The 27,722-nt window shown below is 40.4% G+C and overlaps 1 protein-coding gene across 1 annotated transcript in view; it reads right to left on the reverse strand.

The window, feature by feature from the left end:
* nrxn3a (neurexin 3a) overlaps window positions 1-27,722 on the reverse strand; it is a 181,127-nt gene that overhangs the window by 44,419 nt on the left and 108,986 nt on the right. The window contains exons 8-13 of the mRNA XM_059352887.1: window positions 26,698-27,081; window positions 13,618-13,821; window positions 11,634-11,660; window positions 8,902-9,021; window positions 8,497-8,617; window positions 7,307-7,567 (exon numbers count right to left, since the gene is read on the reverse strand). Coding sequence (XP_059208870.1) covers window positions 7,307-7,567; window positions 8,497-8,617; window positions 8,902-9,021; window positions 11,634-11,660; window positions 13,618-13,821; window positions 26,698-27,081 — 1,117 coding nt within the window. The remainder of the gene's footprint in view (window positions 1-7,306; window positions 7,568-8,496; window positions 8,618-8,901; window positions 9,022-11,633; window positions 11,661-13,617; window positions 13,822-26,697; window positions 27,082-27,722) is intronic.

Raw genomic sequence — 27,722 nt, forward strand, 5'->3', positions numbered from 1 at the left:
TGCGGGCCTCTCGGCGGCCCCGCTGTCCCCCGGCTCGGAGCCAGATCACCGGCAGGGACCGATGGTCTCGGCGGGACAGCGGAGCCGCCGAGAGACCTTTCGTCTTTCAACTTTCGCTCTTAACTATTTAAAACACCATCTACAGCTAAAGAGAGTTTTGTGTCTGCAGCAGCCATGTTGGATCCGGAAAGCTTCCAAGTGCCGAGTAGTACGCGTCATCGTCTCGCCGTCCCTCCCCGCTCTGTGATTGGATCCCTAAAACAGGGCTAAGAAATCCCTCTAGTGTCCAGACTCCGCCGCAGTTCGAAATTAAATTCGAGCGCGCAAGGCAGTCTGGGTATACCCAGGCTAACAATGTGCTGCAGGTGGCCCAGGAATTCCAGGGTTGGGACTAAAATATTTTAGAAATGCATCTGAAGAGAGAAGAAGAGTTTATGAGACCATCGGGTGTTTAAAGAAAGCTGCTGAACACAGACTGTAACATTCTAAAACAAAAAAAGTGAGTAATATCATGCCCAAATAATTAAAAATACACAGGCTTAAAAAAGCGAAATGGAAAAGGAAAACAATGCTAATTTACCATTAGAAGCAGGGCTAACTAGCCCAAGATGTAATATGCCTGGTCTCTTTAGGCAGACAGTAAATTACTTATTCAGTGTATTTCTCAAAGTTATGTGGTAGGTTATTCCCCTGAACAGGCTCTCCGACTTTCCCATATAAATTCAAGGTGGGAGTAACTGACGTTAACTCCAGCTATTTTTGTTAAATTAGCAAATGTTACTATTGTAAGTAAGTAAGCTAACTGTGCAGCTCACCTTAAAAAAAACTCTGTATTTCGTAAAAAAATATGTTGAGGGTTTTCACTCAAACACCTGAATGGTCATGGTAACTTTCCTTAATCAATATGAGATGTTAACTCATGTTAAATAGCTAGCTATTTATTGATGTAGTGAAGGTTATTATCGTCCATACTCAGCTAGATGCACTCTGTTTCAACAGTAACTACCTGCTATGCATAAGATAAACTATTGATTCATCATTACGTTACCTTTGTTTTTTTCGTGTTTTCCTCCTCTTCTTCAAAGTTAAATTATGGGCGGTTTGGGGGGAGAGGGTGATGCTGGGGGCAAAGATGCTATGTAATGATGGTGTTTTGTGGGTTCTTTTCTTGTCATTTTCTTTTCCCAAAATAAAAATTTTAATGAAAAATAGAATGGAGTGGCACCTGCGAGCTAGATCAGGCAGGCAACTCGAGATGTGCTGCCATACACATGACATGCCCCACTCCTCATACATCCTCCACCAGAACACACCCTCTATCCAATCTGGCCGTCTATTTAAGATGAGAACAATCCTCAGCTCTCCCTCTGCCTGCCAATGCTGCTGCCACTGCTGTATCTGTATTGCAACTTGCTTTCTCAGCCGCACCACCACCCAGCATCCACCCATAGGCTCCAACGTCTTTTTTCTACTACATCACTCCTCAATACGTCATGTAACTGCCTTGAGGAGTGATGAGGTCGGATCCTAGACGCCAATTCTAACATGTTCTACTGTTGCAACAAACACATGCTGCATAAAGTGAGTTGTCTGACTGAACTTCCTTCATTTGGGGCAGCTCTATGGGTGGATGGCCCCCATACTATTCACCCATACTGCCTATGCCATGGACTGACTCAGTTCCTAGGGTTCATCTACTTCTACGACGCTTTGTCCCTGATTACAGTGGTGTGGACTGAACGACTCAACTTCTGTCGGGCCAGGTGGGCCTTGTCTTTGGGAAGATTAAACTTCTATCTCACCTATTGACCTGGCTACTGTAATACAAAACCTGATGCCCCCCTCCTGTGCATCCCTAGCAGCTGTGTAGGAACACACACAGTACACTCAACCAGACCCAGGTAGCCACCTCCCTAACTGTATTTTGATACCCACGTCTGGTGCTTTACAGGTTCTGCAATAGGGACATTCTTCTAAGCTTGCAGGTCATCATGGTATATTAATTGCATCCTCACTTTCATTAAGCAATGTTTGATGAAGACGATGGAGAGGCTCATATTGAACCACCTCAGAGCATTGGTGAGCCCAACAATGGTTCCTCCTCCTGGATCCTGTGGAGGATGCTGTCATCTACCTGCTGCACAGATCACCTCCTCTCTCACCAGGAGAACTCAGGGAGTGCTGTAAGGGTCATGTTCTTTGACTTCTCCAACACCTACAACACCATACAGCCATTACTGCTGAGGGGGAAGCTGGAGGGAGCAGGAGTAAATGGCCCCCTGACTGCATGGCCTATTGACTATCTCACCAACAGACCACAGTGCGACATGTTAGGCACGTGTTATAAGGAAGAGTGGTGATATTGGAGTTGGAGGTGAAATGTGGGTGATTATCAGAGGGAGATAATTGGGTCTTATACAGTATGTACAGTACGTGGTTGTAATGTGATGCAAGTTACTTGTTTGTACGTGCACGTGTTGCATGACTGACGTTTGTTGGCCTGCCTCAGTCACATGTAAAGAAAGACAGAAAGATTGGAAAAAGAGAAATAATAGGTTTGCTGATGCAGTACAAAAAGAAACTACATACAAGTTATAACAAGAGCAAAAAAAACAAACGAATAAATGGGCATGGAGATAAAAGCCAGAGGAATTAATATATAAATGAACAAAATTAAAAAACACAACAAATAAGCAACAAGTGGTACTGTAGTATTAATACAAAATAAAAAAGAGAAAGACAGAGGCCTTGGAGTCTTAGCTGTTCCCAGGACTGCAGGATCTCTTGGACTCTCCCAGTTTGGGGGTCACAGCCCCCAGCTCTCTTTTACCATGGGGGTCACTTCAGTTTTGACCTTCCATATCACTGCCAGCTGTTCCTTCAACCCTTGGTACTCCTTAATCTTTTTGTGTTCCTTCTTCCTGATGTTGTTATCAGCTGGTATCACAACATCCGCTATCACTGCTCTCTTCTGCTGTTTGTCGACCACCACGATGTTTGGTTGGTTAGCCAGAAACTGTTTGTCAGTCTAGAATCCGAATCCCACCGGATCTTAGTGCTGTTCTCAACCAACTTTAGTGATATGTTCCATCTGGATTTGGGTTATAATAATACTGGGTGCATGTGTTCCTGTACATTATCCCAGCTTTGTTGTTGTGCCTCTCCATGTACACTGTTCCATCTTGCATCTTACACCCTGTTATTGTGTTCTGAACTGTCTCAGGGGCATCGTTGCACAGTCCAGCATTCTCTAGGTATTGGTAGTTCTTCTTGATGTGAGCCACTTCCTCTATCTGATGTTAGAACATACCATGTAGGAGCTTGTCCTTCCATGCTGCTGCTTGCTCTTCATTGTCCTTTTCACCTTTGTCAGGTTTGAGGCATTCACTTGATGTATTCAGATCTTTGATGTCTCATCCTGGAAAGTGGCTTTGACACTCACTAGTCCTCTGCCTCCTTATTTCCACTTGCTGGAGTTGAGGTGAAATCCTCCATGCATGGTGAGGAGCGTTCCTGTCTTGATATCTGTGGCTCCTCTTTTGGCCAGTTTATGATGCCAGCTGGGTATCTGATGACTGGTAGTGTGTACATGTTGATGGCTCGGATCTTGTTCTTGCCATTCAGCTGATTTTTCAAGACTTTCAGGACCTTCTGAAGGCATTTTGCTTTGGTTGACTTCCTTGCAGCCTCCTAATGATTGGCATTTGCCTGTGGGATCAAGGGATATGTAGCTGTCCTGAACGTCTCCCGTTCTGACCTCTCCCTCTTTTTGATACCATCCAACCGCACTCGTCTCATTTGAATGACATGCCTATCTCGTTGCTGTAGATCCTGGCGGTGTGGATCAGTGAGACGATTTCTCGCTCATTCCTTGCATACATCTTGATATGATCCTTGCAGCGTAGATGGCTGATTGTTACCCCATTTTGAAATCGGTATCCCTATCCACATTGAGCAGCTCCACACCTATTTTCAACTACGTCCGCAGAGCATGTTTGTCTTCAACCACTTGTTGTCATTGGCCTCTTAAGGATAGTGTTTTTACTTCCCTCATTTATATTCAAAGGTAATTATTAAGGCCCAAGCACCAAGTGGTGCAAAAGCGATATAAGACGTGAACAATATGTGAGCAGTGCATATTATGTTCTATCATCCAATCCACACTGACACACTGTCTTCCGTCTGGTTAAGTGAGGCTTAATCTGCACAGACTGTCTGGATTCCCTCTTTGACAGATAGAGGGAGACAAAACAAATTGTCCGAGTTATGACGGTTCTGGACTTTGTTTTGCTTATACAGCCATGTGTTTTAGTCATGTGCCCGGGCCTCGCCCATGTCCTTGTTTGGTACGTCCTGCCTTTGTTCTTTTCCCGCCATTTTCTCTGTTTCACCTGTCTCTCATTTGTGACAATCAGTGTGAGTATTTGAAACCTGTCTTTTCAGTTTAGTTTGTCAGATCGTCACAGTGTGTACCGCATGTTGTGAGCGAAACTAGAGTTTAGTTAAAGTTTATATGAGAGTGATTTTGAAAGTTTTTGTTTGGTTTAGTATCCTGCCTGTTTTTTGAAGTACTCTTCCTGCCTGTTAAAAAACCCTACCTGTACCTGGACTTTCTCCTTCTGGACTGTCCTGTTTTTTCAATAAAACCAAATCACTGCAAGTTATTCGGATGTGCTCTTGATTCCCCATCTGAATCCTGACACAGCTGTTTAAATCACACAGTTATCCTGTTATTAACCGCATGTTAATTGATGCATCAAGCCCCCCAGTCTGTCTTTGAGCTTCATGTCGGCTTCATGGGAAGAAATCAACAGTTTGTAAATATCGATTGTTTGAATCCCCTACCTCAGCTTAAGTCTCCGTTCCATCTGCCCTACTCGGCCTGCCTTGCCTTACTGCCTCGGGCCTTTCCAATCCTAGATTCCCCTTCAGTCCCATCTGCCTTCAGCTGCAAGTCTTTACCAAGGGTCTACCAGGGTCCCTTCATGAGCATTTCAAATGCAGTGTTTCCCCTGTGATGTTATGTGATGTGATGTATTGAATTTTGTAGTTGCACTCGTTTTAAGTTAATGTTACTTTACAATATTATTGCAGTTTCTAAATAGCTGTTAGCGGACTCTTTGACCCTGTAACTTTGCAAATCACTGAAAGTCGAAGCAAAGCAGCCAGAAGATATCAGAGGGAAAACCAGAATAATTTTCACCCTGTAATAAGATAGTTTTACCAATTCCTTTGTTATAGCCCCTTAAGTCTTAACTTGTCCTTTGCATCTCCCAACAGAACATAATGGTTGAATTTCAGCCTGCATGCAGTTTTTTTTCAACTAGAGCAACAGTAATTTAGTAGACTGCCCTCAAGTGCTTTAATGCCTTCTTCTGGAGACACACACACACACACACACACACACACACACACAAAGCCACAGAGAGGAGAAAAAGTGTGCCTGGAAATGAAAGCAAATGCAGTAAAGTCTGAGCTGAAATCAAAGGTGTGCCGTGCAAATTATTGGTAAATAAAACAATTTCCATGGCGTCATATTTGAGTCAAAAGTTGCGCAAGCGACAACACATCTGCAAATTATTTAATGTCACGCGTGCAGATTTCAACTGCCGCACGCACTTGTTTGATCTTCGCGCACATATTCAGCAACCGAGTGAAGCAGAGGTAGGTGTGAGCGAGTAAAAAACAACAGCAACACGCATAACAACACCCTCTCTCTCTCCTGTGCTCGCTTGCGGTGGAGCTCTGCTCCCTCGAACCAAGGACTTACTCACATTGGGGGCGGAGACCAAGGCTGACCCCAGGCATCTTATGATTGGTCATTTTCCAGCCCTCCATGTGGGTGCCTTTTAAGTTTACTGCTGATAGCTGGTAGCGGCGGCATCATGTAAACAACAACAACGGTTGTTTCATGACGTCCACAACCACAACTCTACGCTTCATCACTGGTAATAAAAAGGTTAAAAAGTGCTGTTCCGGCCTTTATTTGTTCATGTAAACATTTAGCCATTAGCCATTAGCTATATGAGACCGGCTACTTATTGAGGAAATACGGTAAATAACCATCACAATTAATGATGTAAAATTAAAAAAAACATAGCAGTCAGAAATACTTAAGAATCAATGAATCAATAAAGGCCTGATCCAAGCACAGGCCGGATCAAAACATAAAAAAAAAAAAGAAAACTGGACAAGGATATGATCAGAAAGTCTCCCGATTTTTGTGGGCTGTCTGAGAAGAGTGACGTAAATTAAGACGGCCGCCATCCTCTGCTTCAGAGAGACAGCCTGCACCGCTGGACTGCAGGTCTCTGTTCCGTGTCACGGCAAACCCATGGATCTAACACTTTAACTACTGTATGATCATTTAGAAACAAGAAACAGCGTTTTTTAACCTTTTTATTACCAGTGATGAAGCGTAGAGTTGTGGTCGTGAACGTCATGAAACAACCGTTGTTGTTGTTTAGATGATGCCGCCGCTACCAGCTGTCAGCAGAAAACTGAAAAGGCACCCACATGGAGGGCTGGAAAAATGACCAATCATAAGAGGCCTGGGGTCAGCCTTGGTCTCCGCCCCCACTGTGTCAAAAGTCCTCGCTCCGCGCGAGCAGAGCTTCACCGCGAGCAGAGCTCCACCGCGAGCGAGCACGGGGGAGAGAGAAAGAGAGTTGTTGTGCATGTTGCTGTTGTTTGTTTACTTGCGCGCACCTGAATCTGCTTCACTCGGTTGCTGAATATGTGCGCGAAGATCAAACAAGTGCGCGCGGCAGTTGAAATCTGCGCGCGTGACATGAAATAATTTACGTGCAGATGTGTTATTGCTCGCGCGACTTTTGACTCAAATATGACGCCATCAATTTCGTTCTCTTCTTCAGGAGGGGTGGGATAAAAGTAGGGGAAAGTCCAACAGCATAACTGATGCAGCACATCAGATAAACATTGGTCACTGCTATTGGTGTATGCCAACTTATTTGCCAATAGGTTGATTGCAAGAGCGAAATATCAGTGCACCTCTGTTATTTACACATGCAGTAGTTTCACAGCAACATTCATTTTCCATCAGATAAATGTTTTTTTTGTTGTTTGCAGCTGAGCAGGTAGAGTGGATTTTAAGATCCTTCTTACTGAAAGGCATGATGCTAAGAGAGCAGTGAGAGTGAACCACAACAGTAAAATAGCATGAAGCAAACAATGAACTGTAACATGTATAAGAGCTTTACATTGGTAAACAAATAGTGCTACTATGAAACCATCACATTTTCATTTATAAAAAAGCTGGCAGGCATCCTTTCAAACTAAAACTTACCCTTTAACCAGTTCTACAGCAATAAAATCATTGCCATCTCCAGAGTTGAAGATTATGAAGCCGTCTGGTGAGGTGGTCTTGAACTGGAAGAAGAGGTGCATGGATGCGTAGGCCTGCAGGGTGGCCAGGCTCAGATAGCTGCTCTTGGATTTGAAGGTGACAGGGTCGGCGATAATAGAACGAATCCCAAAGCGGGCATTGAGCTCGCAATAATCAATGTCACCATTCTTGCACAGGTCGATGTAGAGCATGCCGTTAAATCTGAGGACAGGACAGGAACAGGCCTTGAAGTTATATATACTCCGATTAAACATAAGGCCCTACTAGTGTCTACTGAACCGACATAGGTCAAGGATAATTGAAAGTAAAGAATCGAAACTTTGAATATGGGAGACCCTTCACTAAATAAATGTCTAGTTAATGTATTGTTCGCTTCCTGATAAAAAAAAACAGATGAAAACATTGACTTTTTGGGGCAGAAGAAATACACAATAAGCTAGAAAATACTGTCTGATCAAGCATGTTTAAACTGACACTGATTTTATCTTGTGTTTTACCCAGCAAGTTCTCCAACATAAACGGCAGAAGAGGTCGTGTGTCAGTACCACAAATTATGGCACATATGTACGTATCGCGGCACGCAGTACAATGGCACATTTTAAAAACAGCACACACGTACGTAAACTTACTGGTAAGGTGTTATAAAAGACAGTTTAAACAGTAAATAAATGTATGTAATGCCGAAAGTGAAGTAGTTACGTAAGTTCCGTAAAATAACGTAAGTTACGTTCAAAAGCGTGATTCACGTAACTTACTTAAACACTGTGCTTAAATTAAAAGCCTCACCTAAGCCTCCTACCGAATGCTGAAATCCGCCTTTTTAAATTTGCTTTGCCGTCAATCGCTACTACGACAGCGATATGGCGGTGAAATACGCCAATGTCACTCATTTTTCGCTGCCTGTACACACGACCTATATTGACGTTTTTGATGGGAGAACAGGCTGGTTTTACCCATTGGATGAGCACAGATCCAACAAAACCATGACACTATGATTCGGTAACTACTAAAGAAAATATCTGGCTCTTTGATTGCTCAAAGTTCTTCACTATTGCTAATGTGAAAACAGTTATTAGTAAGAAATTAAACGTACATTCAAAAAGTAAAGTAAAAGTAAGTGTTCTGAGTACCTAAGGCTCTGCAGATGACCAATGAAGCTGGAGGGTATGCTGGAAACAAATCGACGTTCTGTCATGATGCCTGTTTCGATGTTATGGAACTCCAGGCGAGTGTGGTCGCCCACCATTTGGCCTGAAGACGGGGAGGGTGAAGGGGATGGGTTGAAAAGAAAGACAAAAAACGAAAAGAAAAGAGAACACTGTCTGACACTAACACAAAAGGGCTGATTTAAGGAGAAAATTACATTAACAGTATTAGATGGATGCAAACTGTCACTAAAGGTTACATATCTATATGCTTTCTTTGTAGCAGAATGACATACTTATTCTATCATTCCCTAAGGAAACACACCACAGCATGGTATTACACCACTGACAATTTCTTCAAGCATGAACCGAGTTGATGCAGGTAAGTACCTTCTGCTACATCATCGTCAACAGTTAGCTTGTAGGTTTTGCCACGGCGCACCACTCGCACTGTATGCCATTCATTATCATTGAGCTTTTGCCCGGCATACAGGGTCTCTGGTCCCTTGCCTGAGAACAATGGTCAATCACAAAGTTAAAGACATTCTGAGCCTGAAACCAAACCTTTGTTTTCCCACCTGTCACCTGTAATCATTGGCAGATTCTTCAAGCAGCTTAGTAGCTTAACAATGTCTTTTAATGCAGTTTTCAAACTAATTCTTATACCTTTGGGAAACAAAGGTTTGGTTTACTCAGTGAAATACACAGAGAAAAAATACAAGATACTGGACATCTGTAATGCTCATAGAATACACCTGACCACGATGCTGCAGAAGAGATTCATGGCTCTCAAATAGTTTGAACGGAGAACAGGCAACCATAATAAGAAAAATAGCCTTTACTTATCATAGGTTTATAGAATAAATAACTTTCACTTCCCTTCCTTCTATGCTTTCATTTCTGTCTTTCTCTCTTTATACCTTTTTTTCCCCAACGTGGTCTCATCAATCTGTACAAATAACATGACTTTAAACTTTAACTTTTACATGCAATGCATACACCGAAATCCAATTTTGCATGCATATGATACACACAGGAGCATTTATAAAAATAGCGACCCTACCGGTTGTAGGAGATCGTAGGGTTTGTTGCAGTTTTGTTGAATTTCCATCAAAATCAAATTTATCTACAAAATCACTTCTTTAGGTATAGGGCAAAAACGTCCTTGTTAAGTGTTAGGGTTGCGGTTAGAGTAGGACCCAGAGTTCGACAGTAAAGGGTTAGGGATAGGGTTGGACCTAGGTTTAGTCAGTAAAGGGTTAGGGTTAGACAGTAAAGGGTTAGGGTTAGGGTTGGACCTAAGGTTAGACAGTAAAGGGTTAGGGATAGGGTTGGACCTAGGGTTAGACAGTAAAGGGTTAGGGATAGGGTTGGACCTAGGGTTAGACAGTAAGGGGTTAGGGATAGGGTTGGACCTAGGGTTAGACAGTAAAAGGTTAGGGTTAGATCAAGGGTATGGGTTAGGGTTAGACCTCAGGTTAGACTGTAAAATGACCCATCCACCTCCCCTCCCTCACTCCGTAAACACTCCATAAACATGTGGAAACTGTCGTGTCATATGCACGCAAAATTCAACTTTGGTGTATGCATTGCACGTAATTTGAAGGTCTAAAGTCGTGTTATTTGTTTGCAGATTGAAGAGATCGGGCTGCTTTTTTCTGCTTTGCTGTATTTTAGTGCCCTCAAGAATCAAAAGAACTCTTGTCTGGGACATTTTAACATTCTGTTACAGTAGATGTTATAACTGAAAAGTCCACCTGACATACATTTCTTACTATTAGATTTTCCCATGGTTTCAGTTTTAACATTTATTTAGTTCAGAAAGAAAAACGTTTTCAAAACTATATGAACATAAAGATTAAAGCTAAATTAACATAAGGTCTATGGGTTGGAACAATTGATGCATTGGTGGTCAGTTTAGCCATACCCATATTCAATATTAATATACTAAGTAGTCATAAACAATAGTCTCGACATAACTGTATGATCGAGATGATTAACTTATATATGGAATCATGTCAAATGAATGTTAAACTTTCCCTTAATTTCCTCAAGAATGTGTCCACATTATGCTTCTTCTTCTCTGCTATTCTCTAATTAGGATCATATTGACAATAGCATCATGTCACTGGTGTTGCATCTGTATTGTTTTAGCCATGTTACTAAGAACAAAGCTTTACAGCTGGGATAAAATTATCTTGCAGTAATTACATTCACATATAGGCTGTTTTAATAAAATTACTTTGGCTATATTCATAGTGTATGTTGCCTTTTCACCTGAATTCAACAGCCATCTAAACAACTGCACTTACATTCTGGTAGATATTTTTGATCTAATGGAATGATGTGGGTTCTTGAAGCATGAAGGAAGTAACTACTGCATGCACTACTCACCATTTTTTTAGTGCAATTTAATGAAATAAATATATTATTTACACCAATTATCCATTACTGGAAGGACTTATGTTACATGTTTGTCTTAGAATAAGGATGTTCTGCAGGATTTAAAATGGGATTAGGTTTAAGGTTAAATGGTGAGCTGGACAGTGGTGCCCATTTACACCTAAATGTCATTAGACTTTACTTATTAAGTGTGTCAGTTACTGGGACCAAAGGTGTTACAGTATAAAAGATATTTGTTGACAATCACTCTTTTTGGACTTGATGTAGCCTCAGAGGTTGGATAATGAACCTAAGTAGCACTCAACTAAAACTAACCTGTGCTTCATCTCACTTAATGTCATAACTTCTCATAAAAGGTGATTAATAGGCACTTACCTAAAAACTGTGGCAAAGTATAATACAAAATATATATGTGTATAACACTATGACTACGGTATACAGGGCAAAATGGTATGAGTATGAGAATATTTTTGGTAGCAAATATATAATGGGGACGTGTACTCATAAAGTGGTTGATTCAAATATTAAAAGAAATCACCACTAATTTGATATGACTGCACTACTTCTGTTGGTGGTCCAACCGACTGAACAAAGAGAAAGTGGAGGGCGGCGCAGGACTTACATTTGAAAAAAAACAAACAAACATTTCCTTTTAAAAGAAAACAACATTAATATACCATCAACATAGAAAGCAAAATGAAACTTGAGTGTTAACTTACTGGAGTTACAGTTTATCCTGATACAGTCTAGATGGGGAAGAATAAATGACAGATGAAATTGCATCCTTCAAGGTTACTGCTGCAGACATCCAAAAACAAAAAGTCCACCCTTCCGGGGACGTACACATGCAGAAAGGCAGCCATTTTATACATTTAGAATTCATACTTAACTTTTTGCTAAATTACCATTCTATATATATATATTTTAAAGATTTTCAAAAAAACAAAACTTTAATAGTAAATAAGATAATGCATGGATTTGCCATAGAAATGTGCTGATTGTAAAAAGCTGCATTAGAGCTTGTGCTCTCCATTACCCATAGTACCAGTTTAAATTTATTAATTGTTTAGGCACAGTATTTACAGTAAAATGGCCACTTGGAGTACCAGCTACATGAGTTTTCCAACCCAACACCAATGGTTTACACTTTAGGTTTGAATATTCGGATTAGAAAAATTGGAGTCTCTGGCTCTGAAGCCTTTGCACCAGCAGAGTGGTTGCAGCCATCCAGCCATCCATGTTAGAGCCATGGAAGAAATACAAACTGATTTGCTATTAAAACAGCAAAAAGGTTGAATTTGTAAGACAATGGTGTGATCGCCAATGAGAATCTTAAGTGTCACTGAGGCCAGATTAACTGCTGTAGTTGCAGTTGTAAAGACAGTGAGGGTTGGTCACCATGTGGCTGGTGGTATCATGTGTCGTCAACCGCAACAGAAAAGTGGGAGCAAACAGCCACGATCCAATCAGCACCAGCACCATGCAGAGGCACAGGAACCCCAACCGTGAGATCTGGAGTTCTATCCTATGCCTACATGTGTCACTATTCTAGATCAGATAGATGTAAAAATATTTACACTTTTACAAACTTTCTGTATAAGTTCCATAGGTTAAGATATCATATAATCTCTGACCATTTAGAGCTGCACAACATGAACATTTTGACTGAAATCTGGATTTACATGTATTCATATAATCAATGAATATGTTGTAGCTTGGCAAAACCAGCTAACATCTGCTAATATTGCCATTAATCTTATGATTTTTAATTAACATGTTGTATATGCAAGCTATAAATTGAGGTATGTGACTCAGTTTTTAGGATTTACAAATTCTGATTGGTAGTACTTGGGGTCGCAGCCAGCTGTAGGTTTTGCTGGGCTCTGTTCTCGGGCTGTTCGCCTGACGGGCCGCAGGCTTAAGGCCTTTGAAGGGGTGAATACCATCTTTTCACAAAGCATGATGGGAAATGGAGTTGACGGGTAAACATAAAAACAAAGAACTGAAAAAGGCATAGACTTTCAGAAAAGACACCATCATTAGCAAAGAAAAAAACAAAACAACCAACCAGTAGAACAGGAAGGTGAAACAGAAATAACTTGATGTCAGACAGAGAAATTAGGTTATTGAGAAAGTCAAGAAAAGTTTCTTCTAATGTCCTGTTCAGTGATGATCAGTCAACAGGACATCAGTCTGAGGATCAGTGGGCATACTTGGTGAAAGTCACTGCTTAGAAAGCCTCAGCATTTTTTAAAATGTTATGAGAGTGAGACCAGACTTTAAAGCCTTTTCTCTACATTATAATCTATATTCTGCATATTGTGCTGTGACTGTCTCAAAAGTTCCGTAAACAAGAATATGGATATGACTATGGTTTGTGTTTCAAAGATGGGCCAAACATGTTTACCATTAAAATAACACAAGTTACAATGTGTAACCTAAGATATTATGCAGTAAAAAGCTATATTCAGCAGTTCATGGTTAGCTGTGTGAACCAACTGCATTAACACCCATGCATAAATTAAAAACAAATCTAAAGTTGGTAGAAACCTTTAGAGGATCATAGTGATTAGTAACTGATGAAAAGACAAAAAGATAAGTGAAAGGAGAGGAGAGGTCACCAATCAATGGTGAACTGTCTTACGGTGGAGGTGGAGGTGTGGAGGCAGATGGGGTGGGGGTGGGGGGCAGGGCATACGATACCTAGGTTGACAGTGAGTTTAACGCGACCCCCGTCCAACTCCAGCCTGAGCGTGTCGGCTGAGTCTCGGGAGGTGGTGGCCATGAGAAGGCCATAGGCCCGCTGGGAGCGGAAACGAAGGGAGACATCCTCAGCTTCAGTGTGCATGATGTTTGGCATCACCACCTTCATGTACATGCTGCCATCATAGGAAAGGATGGACGCCTCTGTGTGAGAAAGGGCAGGAACATAGATACATGTTAGCCATATTTTATGTTAAATTATCACAGTTGTGTATTTCACGCGTCTCCAAGGTTGTCCATCTGACCATTTGTGTTCGGATTTCATTACTGCCTACGCCACTAGTGCTAAAAGCCGAAATTTTCCCATTCACATTATAACATCGGATAACAATAACAACTGGAGTCCCCAGTTGAAGTAGTAATGATATGAGTCGTCAGTTTTTCACTGGACTGAATCTTCTTCCCAGTCGAGATTAGACATCTGGTTTCGATGTGACCTGTTACCAAAATGACCATCAAACAGCCCGTGATGATGACATCTTATCCTGTTACGTCCTTGTACGGGAAGCATCAGGATGCATTGGCGTTTACACTACAAAATAAATGTGGTCAAATGAGTCCTAGACCACCTCTGCAAGTGGTTTGAGAGATCTGATCACGGTCCGTCTTGGACCCTGTTTATACTTGTATTTACCGATAAGCACATGTGATTCGATCGCACAAGATGCATTTCAAAACTAAGTGTTACAGTTTCAAAGTTGCTGGAAATTACAGAGGTCAGTTTAAGAATAAAACAATTACATATAGGAATGAAAGAATCCAAGGCCCCACTAAGTGGTTTCAAACAGTAATACCAAGTATGTCATCTTGCAGCACCTTGGACACCAGACACTTGATTCTAATGAGAGAAACTAAATGTTCATTTATCATATCTTTAAACACATCAACAGTCTTCCTTGCCTTATTTTGCACTTCCTGATGCACATATCTCCAATGGCAAACAGGTCAGTCTAATGGGTTTTGCATTGCATGGTAGAATCTTAGCTTGTATTCGTAGATGCAGCAACAATCTGTCTGGTTTCCCAAAGCGTGTTCAACACATGTAGTATTGTCTGTAATATAATTAGAGGATCTCTCCTGGTGCTTGCATGTCTCTAAGCTGTCCATGAAGGCCCAGCAGTATCTCCACTTCCTGCAGCATCACCATCTGGCACGAGAATCGCAAGGCATCTGACAGCAAATCCCTACAGCTGATAGTAAAGACAGCTAAAAAAAATCATAAGAACTGCTCTCCCATCCATCCAGGCCATCTATGATTCAAGGTGCACAAGAAAAGCCCTCAGCATCATGAAGGACCCCACCACCAGCACTGTGGTCCCTGTGTAACAAAAGTTTGTTCCCCTCTATGTATGTATGTATTTATGAGTCATGCATATGCAGAGATTACAATAACAGTCTAAGTCTAATGTGGGTTTTTAATGCAGTGCCACCTGAGGGATCGAAGGTCACGGGCATCCATTGTAATAGTCTGCTTGTCTTTTGTGTGTACTTCCTGTTTTATTTTGTAGCTTTGGTTCTTGTATGTTGTGTAACGATTTACTTCCTCTTTCCCCACACACCTGTGTCTCATTTGTAATCAGGCTTCCCCTTGTTATACCCTGTGTTTCCTCCTACCCCTTGTCAATTGTCTTTGTCTCCCCTGTGAGCACATGCCTGTATTTTGCCTGCCTGTTTTGGTGATTTTTTTCTGTGTATAACCATTGTGTCATTTTGGATTGTTTTTCCAATGGGATATACAAATAGCCTGAGTCCCTGTATTGAATCGTTTCATCCATTGTTTTTGCCTTAACTTGCAGAGATTTCTCTGGATTCTGTGACTTTTAATTGTGTTATGGATTGTAGGTGATGATTTATCGAATCCAATTATGCCTTGAGAAATGTTCTAAAACTGTTGGATTATTTGTCCTTGCAGATTTTCACAAAGTGATGAAGTTTGCCCCATCCTTTGTCTGTTATCTGTATTCTGAAATTGTATTACTGTACTGTTGTTAAATATATAAAATACAAAAATGATTGGGAAATTATGGCATCCTGATTTAGTCCAGTTTCACACAGCATCTTAACTTTTCAATTGGGGTTGTAGTAGTAGCAGAAAGAGTGTGGTACTATTACACAAAAGCTGCTTCCACTGCCAATAACACCTAATCCCTGCCAAACATGAAGTCGTACAGTGTACGCCTCATTTATTTGGCTGCAGGAGTTGCTGTTGACCATCCCACATGGCTCTTTTTAGTCCATGTCCTCATCTGACTGCAAACTGCTTCCACTTCCCTGTCCTTCAGATTGGCTGTTATCGTGTGGTTGTGTGCTGATTTTGCCCTGAGTTGTAAATGGGGTGTTATCAAAGACGTGGATAGTGGTAATGGAAGGCAAAATATAGTACTCAAACTCAAAAATACACACTCAAAGAACACACGGACACATAAGAAACACACAATGTGTGTTTATGTGTGTGAGTATGTTTCTAATATACATCTGTCCTATGGATGAAATCCTAAAAGCTGAACTTGAATGCGGAGGTCAAAGAAATACAGAGATACTGTAATTCTGCAATCTGCAATTTTTCCCCTCTAAGAGTCGGTAGCGGGCCATAAAAAATATACTGATGTTATATGAAACTAGGCGATAGAAGGATTCCATTGGAACCACTCACGTTATGATATCTTGTGGGGAAGATATTTCAATAAAAATGGGCCCTATGGGTACCCACAAGTCTCCTCTTACATACATTTGGGGTTCAGTATCTTGCCCAAGGATACTCCAACACATAGGCTGCCGCGGTCAGGGATCGACCCCTCGATCTGTGGGTGACCGCTCTACCAACAGAACCACTGCCATTGAGTATTTAAGTATAAGTGTAAAGGTATACTTCAGTATTTTCAGCACTATAACCAATGCAACTTGTGAGAGCAGCAACAGAGTGAGTTACCCTTTTCTTTTGTACACATTATTCTCCTGTTTTAAGTTGAAGTAGGTAAGAATTCTCTCGTTTTGTTAAATTCCTTTTCTGTGCAGGGTAAGATTGGGGCTCATAGAATCGTCTTGTTTGTTGTTTTGGGTACTGCTCCTCTGGGTTTTTTTGCGCTTGGTCTATTTTTGCAGGCAAACATGGCGACCAGGTCAAAAACGTCCTCATATTACAGCTAAACAGTACACTAAAACTGTTTCTTAAACATTTGAGGCAAGAAATGATTCGGTAGGCAATAACAGAATCCTTTTCATTCATTCATTACCATTAACCGCTTATCCGCATTCGGGGGGCTGGAGCCTATCCCAGCTGTCATTGGGCGAGAGGCGGGGTACACCCTGGACAGGACGCCAGACTATCGCAGGGCTGACAATCACACTCTCATTCACACCTATGGGCAATTTAGAGTCACCAATTAAACCTAAGTGCATGTTTTTTGGACTGTGGGAGGAAGCCGGAGTACCCGGTGAGAACCCACGCTGACACGGGGAGAACATGCAAACTCCACACAGAAGAGCCGCAGGCGGGAGGCGAACCGGCGACCCTCTAGCTGTGAGGCGAGAGCGCTAACCACCGTGTAGCCCCCAATAACAGAATGTTCATTAAAAATAGGTATTATCTGTTACTCAGTTGGTAAAAGAATTGTGCTGGTCCTCACTATGTAGAAAGTACAAGTAGACACAAAAATGCATGCAGTGTGGAGCAAAGAGACAGGTGCATCCACGGCTTCGCTGTTGCCTCGCTCATCTTTTGTGTTCTTCATGTAAAGTGAGAGAAGAGTTGTGCTTGTTTTTTTCCTTCCAACTGGTCCCACCTCAAACACTACTCTGTGTCCTCTTACCACGCCCCCATAAAGCTGTGCTGTAAAAACCACCGAGTGCTCCTAGTGAAAACAAATGACCCAATGAGCAGACTGCGGTCAGCACATTCATCTCCATGACGTGCCGATACAGTTGTAAGCTCTAGAAAATGCTAAGTGGACCTTGACTTGGGATAGTTTTGAAAACTGAAACATCAGTTTGTTGCTTATGCTGTTCTTTGGCATTATAAATTCTAATCAACATTGAAGCATTTAGAGGAAAATAGAGTGGTTTTAAATGTCTCTGCCTCTTTCAAGCTTTCAGGCATGCACTATTATCACTAGTATGATCTTTAAACACTAAATATATCTACTAGTAAAGGTTGGGAGTAGGATCAGCTGCATGTCTCTTCTCATTCTTGCAAAATACATTAATATTAAATATTAGATTTTAATGTTTTGCTTGACTGAGTGAAATTTACTTTCTATTATGACCATTTTGAATTTGACATGCTACTCTTGTCCAGTCAACATATATTTAACTATCCAAGTTTTGGAGTCAACAGTTTCAGTGTTACCTTTTCAGCAGTTTACTTAGATCCTCTTTAAAAAAGAAGCATCAACATTTGGAGTTGCAGCTGCTTTCTCTTGAATCTATCTTTGAATAATAAACCAACTGAATGCAGACCATTAAAATGGCTCGGCCTTTGCCAGTATTCCTGTCAAAACTAGGAAACTTTTTATCGTTGAGATCAAGCCCCTTCACAATAAGTTTATTACCTATGCAAGGTGTTGCCCATGTGCTGTCTCCTTTATTCTTTATAGCTCTGGGATATCACTAGGTCAAATCTTTGGGTGAGTTGCAGTTAGCCATGTTATTTACTCTGGACACATAAGAAACAACCCAATTTCTCCACTGTCAGCATGTCGTGTTTACAGAGTTGGTCGTTTTCAAGCCAAAGTGTAACTAGAAAACAGCTTAAACTGTATCTACCGCTATTACAACATGTTATTTCTCGTCAGCGGCGAGATCTTCACCACAAAGTGATTATGTACATTCACTGAGTGAATATTTAGAAAATAAAACATATATTTCTCGCTAGAAATGTGATCAAAATCCATTTTTATGCAGAAACAAAGTCAAAATGTTAATTTTTTCACTAAAAATGAGAGAACTGTCCGCCATGTTTTTTGTTCTGACCGCCGGAACCTTGAAAGTCACGTGATTTGGAACAAACCAATAGGAAAACTTATTAACTGTCTTTAACTTGCATTGTAGCGAAATCCGTGTCAGTTTCACGGAAATTTGAGCGATTCCGTGGCTATTCCACGGATTTTGAATTAAGCGAAATCCGTGGCTATTTCACGGATTTCTGTGAGACCAGGTTGGAAGAGAGCTACTATACTATAGCTACATTACATTAGTATAGTATAGATTAAAGCTATTCTTTTTCTTGCCCAGTCTCTGTTCCACTTCAACTTATATTCATTCATATGACTGCTTACAATGATACATGAACTAATAACATGCTAAAACATTATGTGTCCTCTAAATGCCCTTTGTTCCATTTTACTGGTACACTGTAGTTCTACCAGCTGCCCACAGAGTGGAGACACAGCCCGTCTGTCTGCTGGAAGTGAAGAAGGAAGAGAGGTGAGGAGATTAAGGATAGATAGCAAAAAGGAGGAACAATGTCTGGAACCAAGAGCAGCAGTGTGTTAAACAGTGTTTTATCAGACTGGTGGCTAATGACAAACATGTAACAACAATGAAAGGTGTGTGATAGAAACTGAAAAAGGACGAAACGCTTTACGCAGTAAAAATAAAGACATAAGGGCAGAGATAAATCTACATAAAGGAAGTGTATGCCTTGAAATTGAGCATAGAGTGTACCGACACAAAATGTAAGTGTCTATATGTTTAATTCATAGGTGAATAGAACATTTTAGAGGTTAAATCAATTAATTGAGATTGTATTTAAAATCTATGAATGAAAATGAACAATATCATGACACATGCCGCTCAACAGGGCTCCAGGTTAACTTTCATTTTAAAATGTATTTATTTATTTTAAATATAACACATAAATTGTATACATAACTAAAACATTTTACTTGAAAGCATTTTCTTACACAAAATACCATTTACTGAAAAAAGCCTTGAATTTCATTGTTTTTTTTTTTCTTTTTCAAATTGAGTGGCAAAAACCATTTTAAAAAAGTTTTTTGCATTTTCCAACTTTTGTTTCAGAACAGGAAACTACACAGATTGACCTTGATAAACAAATACCAACTTCCATGTACTTGTCTGTTTGTTTAGGTCTTAGAGTGCAGTACATCACTATCAAAACAGTGCAGCCTGACAGCACTCATAAACAACAACAGTTACACCTAACAACACCTTACACAAACCCCAGCCTGACATTTTTAGCTCTCTTTGACGCGCATCCACCCACACACACACACACACACACACATACACACACACAATACAAAGAAGAGAAGTATATTTATTACCAGCCTCCAACATAACAGTGCCACTGACAATCATGCCCACAGAAGATATAGCCTAGTGAGGCCTACGTCTCATGATTGTAGCAAATAATATGAAGATTTATGGCCTAACTGTCTTTTTCATGTGAAGCAACTTATAGAAACTGCAGAACAGAGTTTAAATAACTCTTCACCAAGTTAAAATACTAGTAAATCCATTGTATCCACTGTCAATTGTCCCAGAAAAAATGCTAGTAGGTGTATTTTGTGCTTAGACTTTTATGTCATAAATGTAACAAAGTAGGTCTGCTTCACAAAATAGTTAAAGCTGGCTGTTACTGCACTAAAACGGTCATTTCAGTATTATTTTAAAGGTAATGGCAGAATAACAGTGGTCTAACATCATGGCAAACTCAGAGCACAGCTGTGTGACCAACCTGGTCTCACAGGAATCCGTGAAATAGCCACGGATTTGCTTAACAATAGTTAAGCATTACATTAGTGTCTCCCGATGCAACAGAATGATATGTTGATCAGCAAATCAACCTCAGACACAAGGCATGCAATGGGCGAAGGTTTGATCCGTTAAATACACAGAGGATCAGGGAGATTTCAAAATAAAACACAGCAGATCGTCTTTTTCTGGCGAGATCTTCACCACAAAGTGATTATGTACATTCACTGAGTGAATATTTAGAAAATAAAACATATATTTCTCGCTAAAAATGTAGTCAAAATCCATTTTTATGCAGAAACTAAGTCAAAATATTGATTTTCTTTTTCACTAAAAATGAGATAACTGTTCGCCATGTTTCTTGTTCTGACCGCCGGAACATTGAAAGTCACGTGACTTGGACACAAACCATGTAATCCATGGAATAGCCACGGGATATGACTGTCATTAACTTGCATTGTAGCGAAATCCGTGTCAGTTTCACAGAAATTGGAGTGGTTCCGTGGCTATTCCACGGATTTTGAGTTAAGCAAATCCGTGGCTATTTCACGGATTTCTGTGAGACCATGTTGGTGCGTTCAAATACTGTAGGGCTGCAGAAAATAAAACTTTATCATCCTCTCATTCATAACTTAATATACCTTAAAACTTTCAAATTTATGTTAAGGTGTCTAAATCAGTGTCATTGTGTGTTCTTTGTTCACCTCGTTTTCCACATGCTCTACATGGGTCTGTGCCCAACTGTACATAAAAATAAAAATAAATGGCTGTGATTGGTCACAGGCATGCCTAGGACTAATGTCTAATTGACAAGGTGTCAGATTACAGCATGGTGTAACATGCAATTTAAACCTTCATTACAGCTCTGGGCTGGGCTGTCAGATTAACTCTGACATGTCATATTTCTTGGACATAATTGCATGTGTTAGTGTGTGTATGCATGCATGTGTGCAATCGAGTGAGATGGTCTCAATAGAGTCCATCCAAAAGATTGATAACCTTTTATCTGACCATGCCACATTAAAACTGCTGAGAAGAAGATTGATTATTTGTTTTTGTTTTTTTCACTGAACACTGTTCAGCACAGTGAAGTAGCAGAAATAATTGTTTATGCTGAATAGCTACACTGCCATGCTAGCAGGATGAATTTGAAATAGGAATTGTTTGAAAAGTAGGATTGGTTGAATGTGAATGCAATGAAAAGTTGAATAACACCGATAATGCATAAAAAACAGAATATTTTAAGTTAACTAAAGAGCTGTTGCTACACCACATCAGCTCAATGGTGGCTTAAATGTTACATAAGAAGTTAAAGTAGTAGGGGTAGTTGGAAAATGGGGATTAGGTGGAATTAATTTGAATGTCATTGAAAAGTTGAACAATACCAATAATGTATGCAAAATGTTAGAGCTGATGTTAAACTGCAAAGGTGGCTTAAAGAGGTATGGTGAAGGTGAAATAGTAGGAAAAGTGCTGAGTCATGGTTGAGTAGAACTGGTGATAAAACACAATGGTAGTATGTGGAGACAGAGGTCCCAAAACAGCTTAAGAGTAATACACACATTTTTTTCTTCTTTTTTCTTTCCACTTTCACTCTCTCCCATTTATTTCAGTTGAATATGTGTCCACTTTCAGCAGATGATATACAGGTATACTGTACATATTGCTTTTTGTGTTTTTTATTTTTTTATTTTCCAAAGGATCAAAGTATAGTATTGTTCTCATAAACTGATAGCTCCATGTTCAGGGTCGGGGGGAGGGAGGGAAGTTGTTTGAAGACTTGAAAGATGTAACAGAACATTTTTGTACAAATTTTGAAGTTTAAAAATCAATAAAGATATGTGGGTTTTTTAAAGGATGTGGTTCTGAACACAGTTCAGGCAAATCTGGACCTGCTCCAATTTGCTTACAGGTGAAGCAGGTGTGTGCTACACTAATGCAATGGGCACCCTATTTAACATGATTCTGTCACACCTAGCATAATCTTTTGCAAGACTACTTTTTATTGATTTCTCCTGAGCTTTTAATTGTATACAGCCTCACATTTGAGCAGAATGGTTCGAGAGCATTCACAACATTGATCCTGGCCTAATATGTTGGTTGATGGATTTGTTAACTGAAAGGTCACAATGTGTGAAAGTTAATGCAGTTTTAGATGACATTCTTTTCTCATCCGCCTGATTGCCCGAGGGGTGCGTCCTGACACCTCTTTTACATGATTTGTATGCTAATGCTATCACTAAATATACTGATGATTCTGACATAGTGTCTCTTCCCAGCAATGCTGGCCCTGATGATGGCCCTGTAGCTACAGAATTCAAAGACTGGTACAAGCCATCGGACATGAATGCATCCAAAACCAATGAGATGAAAATAATTGTAATAATAATCCTACAGACATCTCTCCTGTATTGATTAATGACCACGCTGAATCTGTGATGCAGTACAAATATATTGGCACTGTAATTGATGACAAGCTGACCTTCAAGTTTTCGATGGCTGCAGTGTGAATTGTAATGACAAGCTTTGTATTCTGTGTATCTATGTATTATCATTCCCTTATATGGTCGAGCTGAAGACTCTACTACTTGATAGAACTCCGCTGTTCAGTGAATTTCACTTGACATTAATATGGCCCTCAGTCATTTTCCACTGTTCATGCATGCATCTGACCTTACAGCCAGACAGCTGCACCCACACACCGAACCACAGAAATGATCTAAACCAGTTCTGCTCATGACCCCTTACACACCTCTCACTTTTAGGCTAGGGCAGAGTTCCTTTTTCAGTCTGATTTCCTCAAATTTCTGTGAAACTGACACGGATTTCGCTACAATGCAAGTTAATGACAGTCATATCCCGTGGCTATTGGTTTGTTCCAAGTCACGTGACTTTCAAGGTCCCAGCAGTCAGAACAAAAAACATGGCGGACAGTTCTCTCATTTTTAGTGAAAAATCAATATTTTGACTTAGTCTCTGCATAAAAATGGATTTTGATCACATTAATAGCGAGAAATATATGTTTTATTTTCTAAATCTTCACTCAGTGAATGTACATAATCACTTTGTGGTGAAGATCTCGCCAGAAAAATATGACTGTCATTAACTTGCATTGTAGCGAAATCCGTGTCAGTTTCACGGATATTTGAGCGATTCCGTGGCTATTCCACGGATTTTGAGTTAAGCGAAATCCGTGGCTATTCCACGGATTTTGAGTTAAGCGAAATCCGTGGCTATTTCACGGATTTCTGTGAGACCATGTTGGCTAGGGCACAGGTTACTTTTTCAGTCTGATTTCCTCTGTCTGGTCATTTATTTCTTCTTACTTCGTCAGACACTTTGAACAAACTCCTTGTGAGTTTCGCCACCACACTGTCTTTTCAATTGAAAATACTCTGCAAATAAAACTTTTGAATACTTTTGCTCACCTTGAATTGTTTTGTTTAAGATAGAAACACCATTTCAGCCCACACACCAATCAGCACATGTACTCTTATCTGAAATTTTGAAGTTTTAACGTCGGCAGTGGGGTCTGCTGCGGCTCAGTTGGTAGAGTGATTGCCCACTGATCCCTGACCACAGCAGTCTACATGTCATCTTTTGGCAAGATGCTTAACCCCAAATGCCCCCAATGCTGCAATATAGGTCGTATGAACGGTTTACTGGCAACGTGTATCGGCCATGAATGTGTGTGTGAATGGATGAATGATGATCCTTAGTGTAAAATTGCTTTGAGTGATCGCTCTGACTAGAAAAGCACTATACAAGTGCAGTCCATTTACCACATACAATACCTTCATGGAAGTGTTTTATTCCTGCGTTGTTTGAATCAGTCCTCACATTCTCCTTTGTCAGCTGGTATGGGTTACTTACCCTCAATAATAGGAACAGACTACGAGGTATCATCAAAGTGTGCTGCAAAATTGAAGTCACAACCATGAATGACCTTCTTCATCTGTTGAATTCTATGACTTTGTAGAAGGCTCAATCAATTCAGGCTGATCTTAGCTGCCCCCTGTCCAAGAACTTCATGCTAGCTCTGTCTGGATGCAGATACAATCTTCCCAGGTCCAGGATCTGTAGGCTTAAAATCTCATTTGACCCTGCTGCCTTTAAGTTACTCAATGTCATCTTATAATGTGCACTGCATTTATGGTTTATTGTGTGTGTGATTGTCAGATCTGCTGGCTGTACAACAAATTGCCCCTCTGAGAAAACAAAAATCTACTTGATCTGTGATCCAATAGCACACTTTGATGTGTGTTCACCTCACGTTTGTTTGAAAATGCCGTCATGCGTCTAAGAGGAGAATGATGGAGACATAATTCAGCAAAAAGATGCACATGACTAGGTTCTATTGAGTCTGCAATGTGGTGATGATGAAAAAAATGATGATTTTAATCTTTTATGTTGTTAAAGAGTGGAGAACTTTGCACAATAGCTTTAGTTGTAAATTACGCAGTGTGGTCAGAAAGCACATTATCTCATGACACTGTCTCAGTGTCTGCGTTGACTGTCAGCAATCATTAGTTATGCCTGCCTATGTTATGGCACAGAACAACACTCCAACAAGCATAACACTGTGCAGTCATATAGCAGTCCATGCTACGGCTGTACAATGACAATATCAACCGCTAAACATTGCCAGGGAGAATTAGGTGTGTGTGCGTGTGTGTCCTGTAGGCTGCCTTTCTGGCAGTAGAAGATAATGGATTTGGACAGCTCACTAGCAAGGACATGCCTAGTTTTGGCTGCAGAAAACAAGCTCACTCTTATCCCTTCCCCTCTCTATTTTATCTTGTTCCCTTCCAATAACTCAATGCCCCCTACTTTCCTTTTTTCACTATTTTTTCCTATCCTTAGTAGATGAGAAAAAACCATCATGGCAAAAATGATAACACAACAAAATGATAACGAAAGTATCTTCAAACAAACCTGGAAACTTAAAGCATTCCGTATTGTTTATTTTCTTCCTGTTTCTCTTTCTCTCTTTTGCCCTCTCTCACTCTCTAACTATCCATCACTATCTCTTTTTATGTATGCTTTTGATCCATGTACCTCATCCCTTATAGCAATCATTCCAAGAGACTCAGCTGTGACACATGTGGAGATTTTATTTGGGTCCCGAAATAAATTAGCATAATTCCTTCCATAGTGCAATAAAAGGCAAGCACATAGGCAAAGTGCAGGGCCCCAAGATCTAAGCAGTGGATCCTGGTGAGGTTTTGGCTCTTAGGAAATAGGTCTGCCTATCAAACATTACATTAAATCATGTACCAGTGGAGCATGAAAGCTAGCTAGCTGGTTAGCTAGCTTGCTAATTTTGCCATGCCTTTATCCTACACTACTTACAAAAAATAAGCCAAACAGAGTTGTCACTGTCACTATCGGTGATAGCAATGTTCTTTACTACAATGTGACAAGAGTTTGTGGATGAAGGAAAAAGTAAATTAAATTTTAATTATTCAGTAGCTGGCTAGTTCCACAATGTTTTTCATGCTACATTGGATGAGGTGGAAATCTGGGCTCTGTTCATGTTCATCCGCATTTCATTTTATATTGTATTTTTATTGTCCCTTGAACTCTCTAATTTTGCACATTATGACTAGTTTTTAACTTAATTGTATTCTATTTTATTGTATTGGTGTTGTGCTGCTGCTGGAACTTATCTATCTATCTATCTATCTATCTATCTATCTATCTATCTATCTATCTATCTATCCATCCATCCATCCATCCATCCATCCATCCATCGACCCATCGACTGTGCTGCAGTGACACAAAATGTGCAAATGCTTCCCTACAAATATTTAAACACAGCAAGACTTGTCCAAGTAGTCTATTACTCAAATTAAAGCTCAAACTCCACCACTCAAACTCAAGTAAAACAACAGCCACACTCAGCCTCTACTCTACTCACTCATAGGAATCAAACTGTCTCATTTCAAGGGCAGCCTTATCATTACTGCATTTCAAGATGGCAACGTATGTCATCAAGACTAATCTTGTCCAAATTGGTTTTATTCTCTGTGGTGGGACATTACGACGACATGAATCAACCTTGGGGAGTATGCACCGATTCGACCTATTGAGCTGCTTCCTCTAAAGGAATTGATTTCTTGAATGGGACACAATTGGTATGTGTCTCCTAATAATACAGTCAGCGTGTAATCAAGACTTTCTTAAATGTTGCAATGACTGTTTCTCTCCTGTCCTCCAGTGTGTCTGTCGATTTACACACTACTGCCTCTTCCCTAGCTCGTATCAGTATGGTCTAAGGTTTATGCAAGAGAAAAAAGCATTTACCTCTCTCACAGGTGCGTGACCAGTAGCCAGTGCCGGTGCAATCACAGATGAATCGATTCCAGCCTTCTTTGCAGACACCTCGGTTCTTGCACGGGTAGCTCTCACACTGCTTGCCTGGTTGCTTGTTGCATGACGGTTTGATGCCAGCGCCATTTTGTGCCTCAGCAATCTGACGGATATCTTTGCTTCGACCATCAATGAAAAGATCACGGATACAGCCCACATAGCCGTAGTTGAGCATTGCCGTCCATAGCTCGGTGGGCAGGATGAGGTTGGTGCGGTCATTGGGAAGCCCCCCCAAGTACATGTCGCCCTCCAAGTCCAGAATCTCGCTCTCACCACTGGCTGTGAATGGAGTCCGTCTGCTGTTTACAGAGATGGTTCCTGTGTTGGGGATGGAGGGAGTACAGGTCAGATGATGTGTTGCAACAGTGGTACAAGATGGGTGATGATGTCAGGAAGAAATCATGCTGTTAACATAATGATAGCGATGAATCATTAGTCATCTTGAATTAGTCAGTTGTTGCACCATATCACTCAAATATGTTCAGTATTTACCATTTTTCATAATACTTTTTTTTATCACTTTGATTTTATTTTGATATTGACAACAGCAAGAAATACAAAAACAGAGTTCTCAAGTCAGGAAATACAAATCATATTATCTTTCAATTATAAATCATAAGTTGCTTTTTTTTCCCCAAAGAAAATGTAAAATGAGGAGGTGAAACCATCAGCCAAGTCCTTTATTCCTTCCAGTGTGATGTCCATTTTTCCCATTTGGCGATATATAAATCTTTTTCCAGTCTCAGGAGGAAAGCCAGTCTCTCCAACTCATGAATCTCTCTGCAGATTTCTGGCCAATTGTCCACTGTGGGTGGATCAGTTTGTAACCACTTACGAGTGATTGCTTTTTTTTATTGCTAAAGTCAGTATTTTAAAAAAAAACTTTTTAAGAAACTTTGTTTCTGGTTGTTTCTTCTGGCAGGTCCCCCAAATATAGATCTATACATGTAAATGGGATA

The sequence above is a fragment of the Centropristis striata genome, chromosome 16 (assembly GCF_030273125.1).
Source record: "Centropristis striata isolate RG_2023a ecotype Rhode Island chromosome 16, C.striata_1.0, whole genome shotgun sequence".
Taxonomy (NCBI): Eukaryota; Metazoa; Chordata; class Actinopteri; order Perciformes; family Serranidae; genus Centropristis; species Centropristis striata.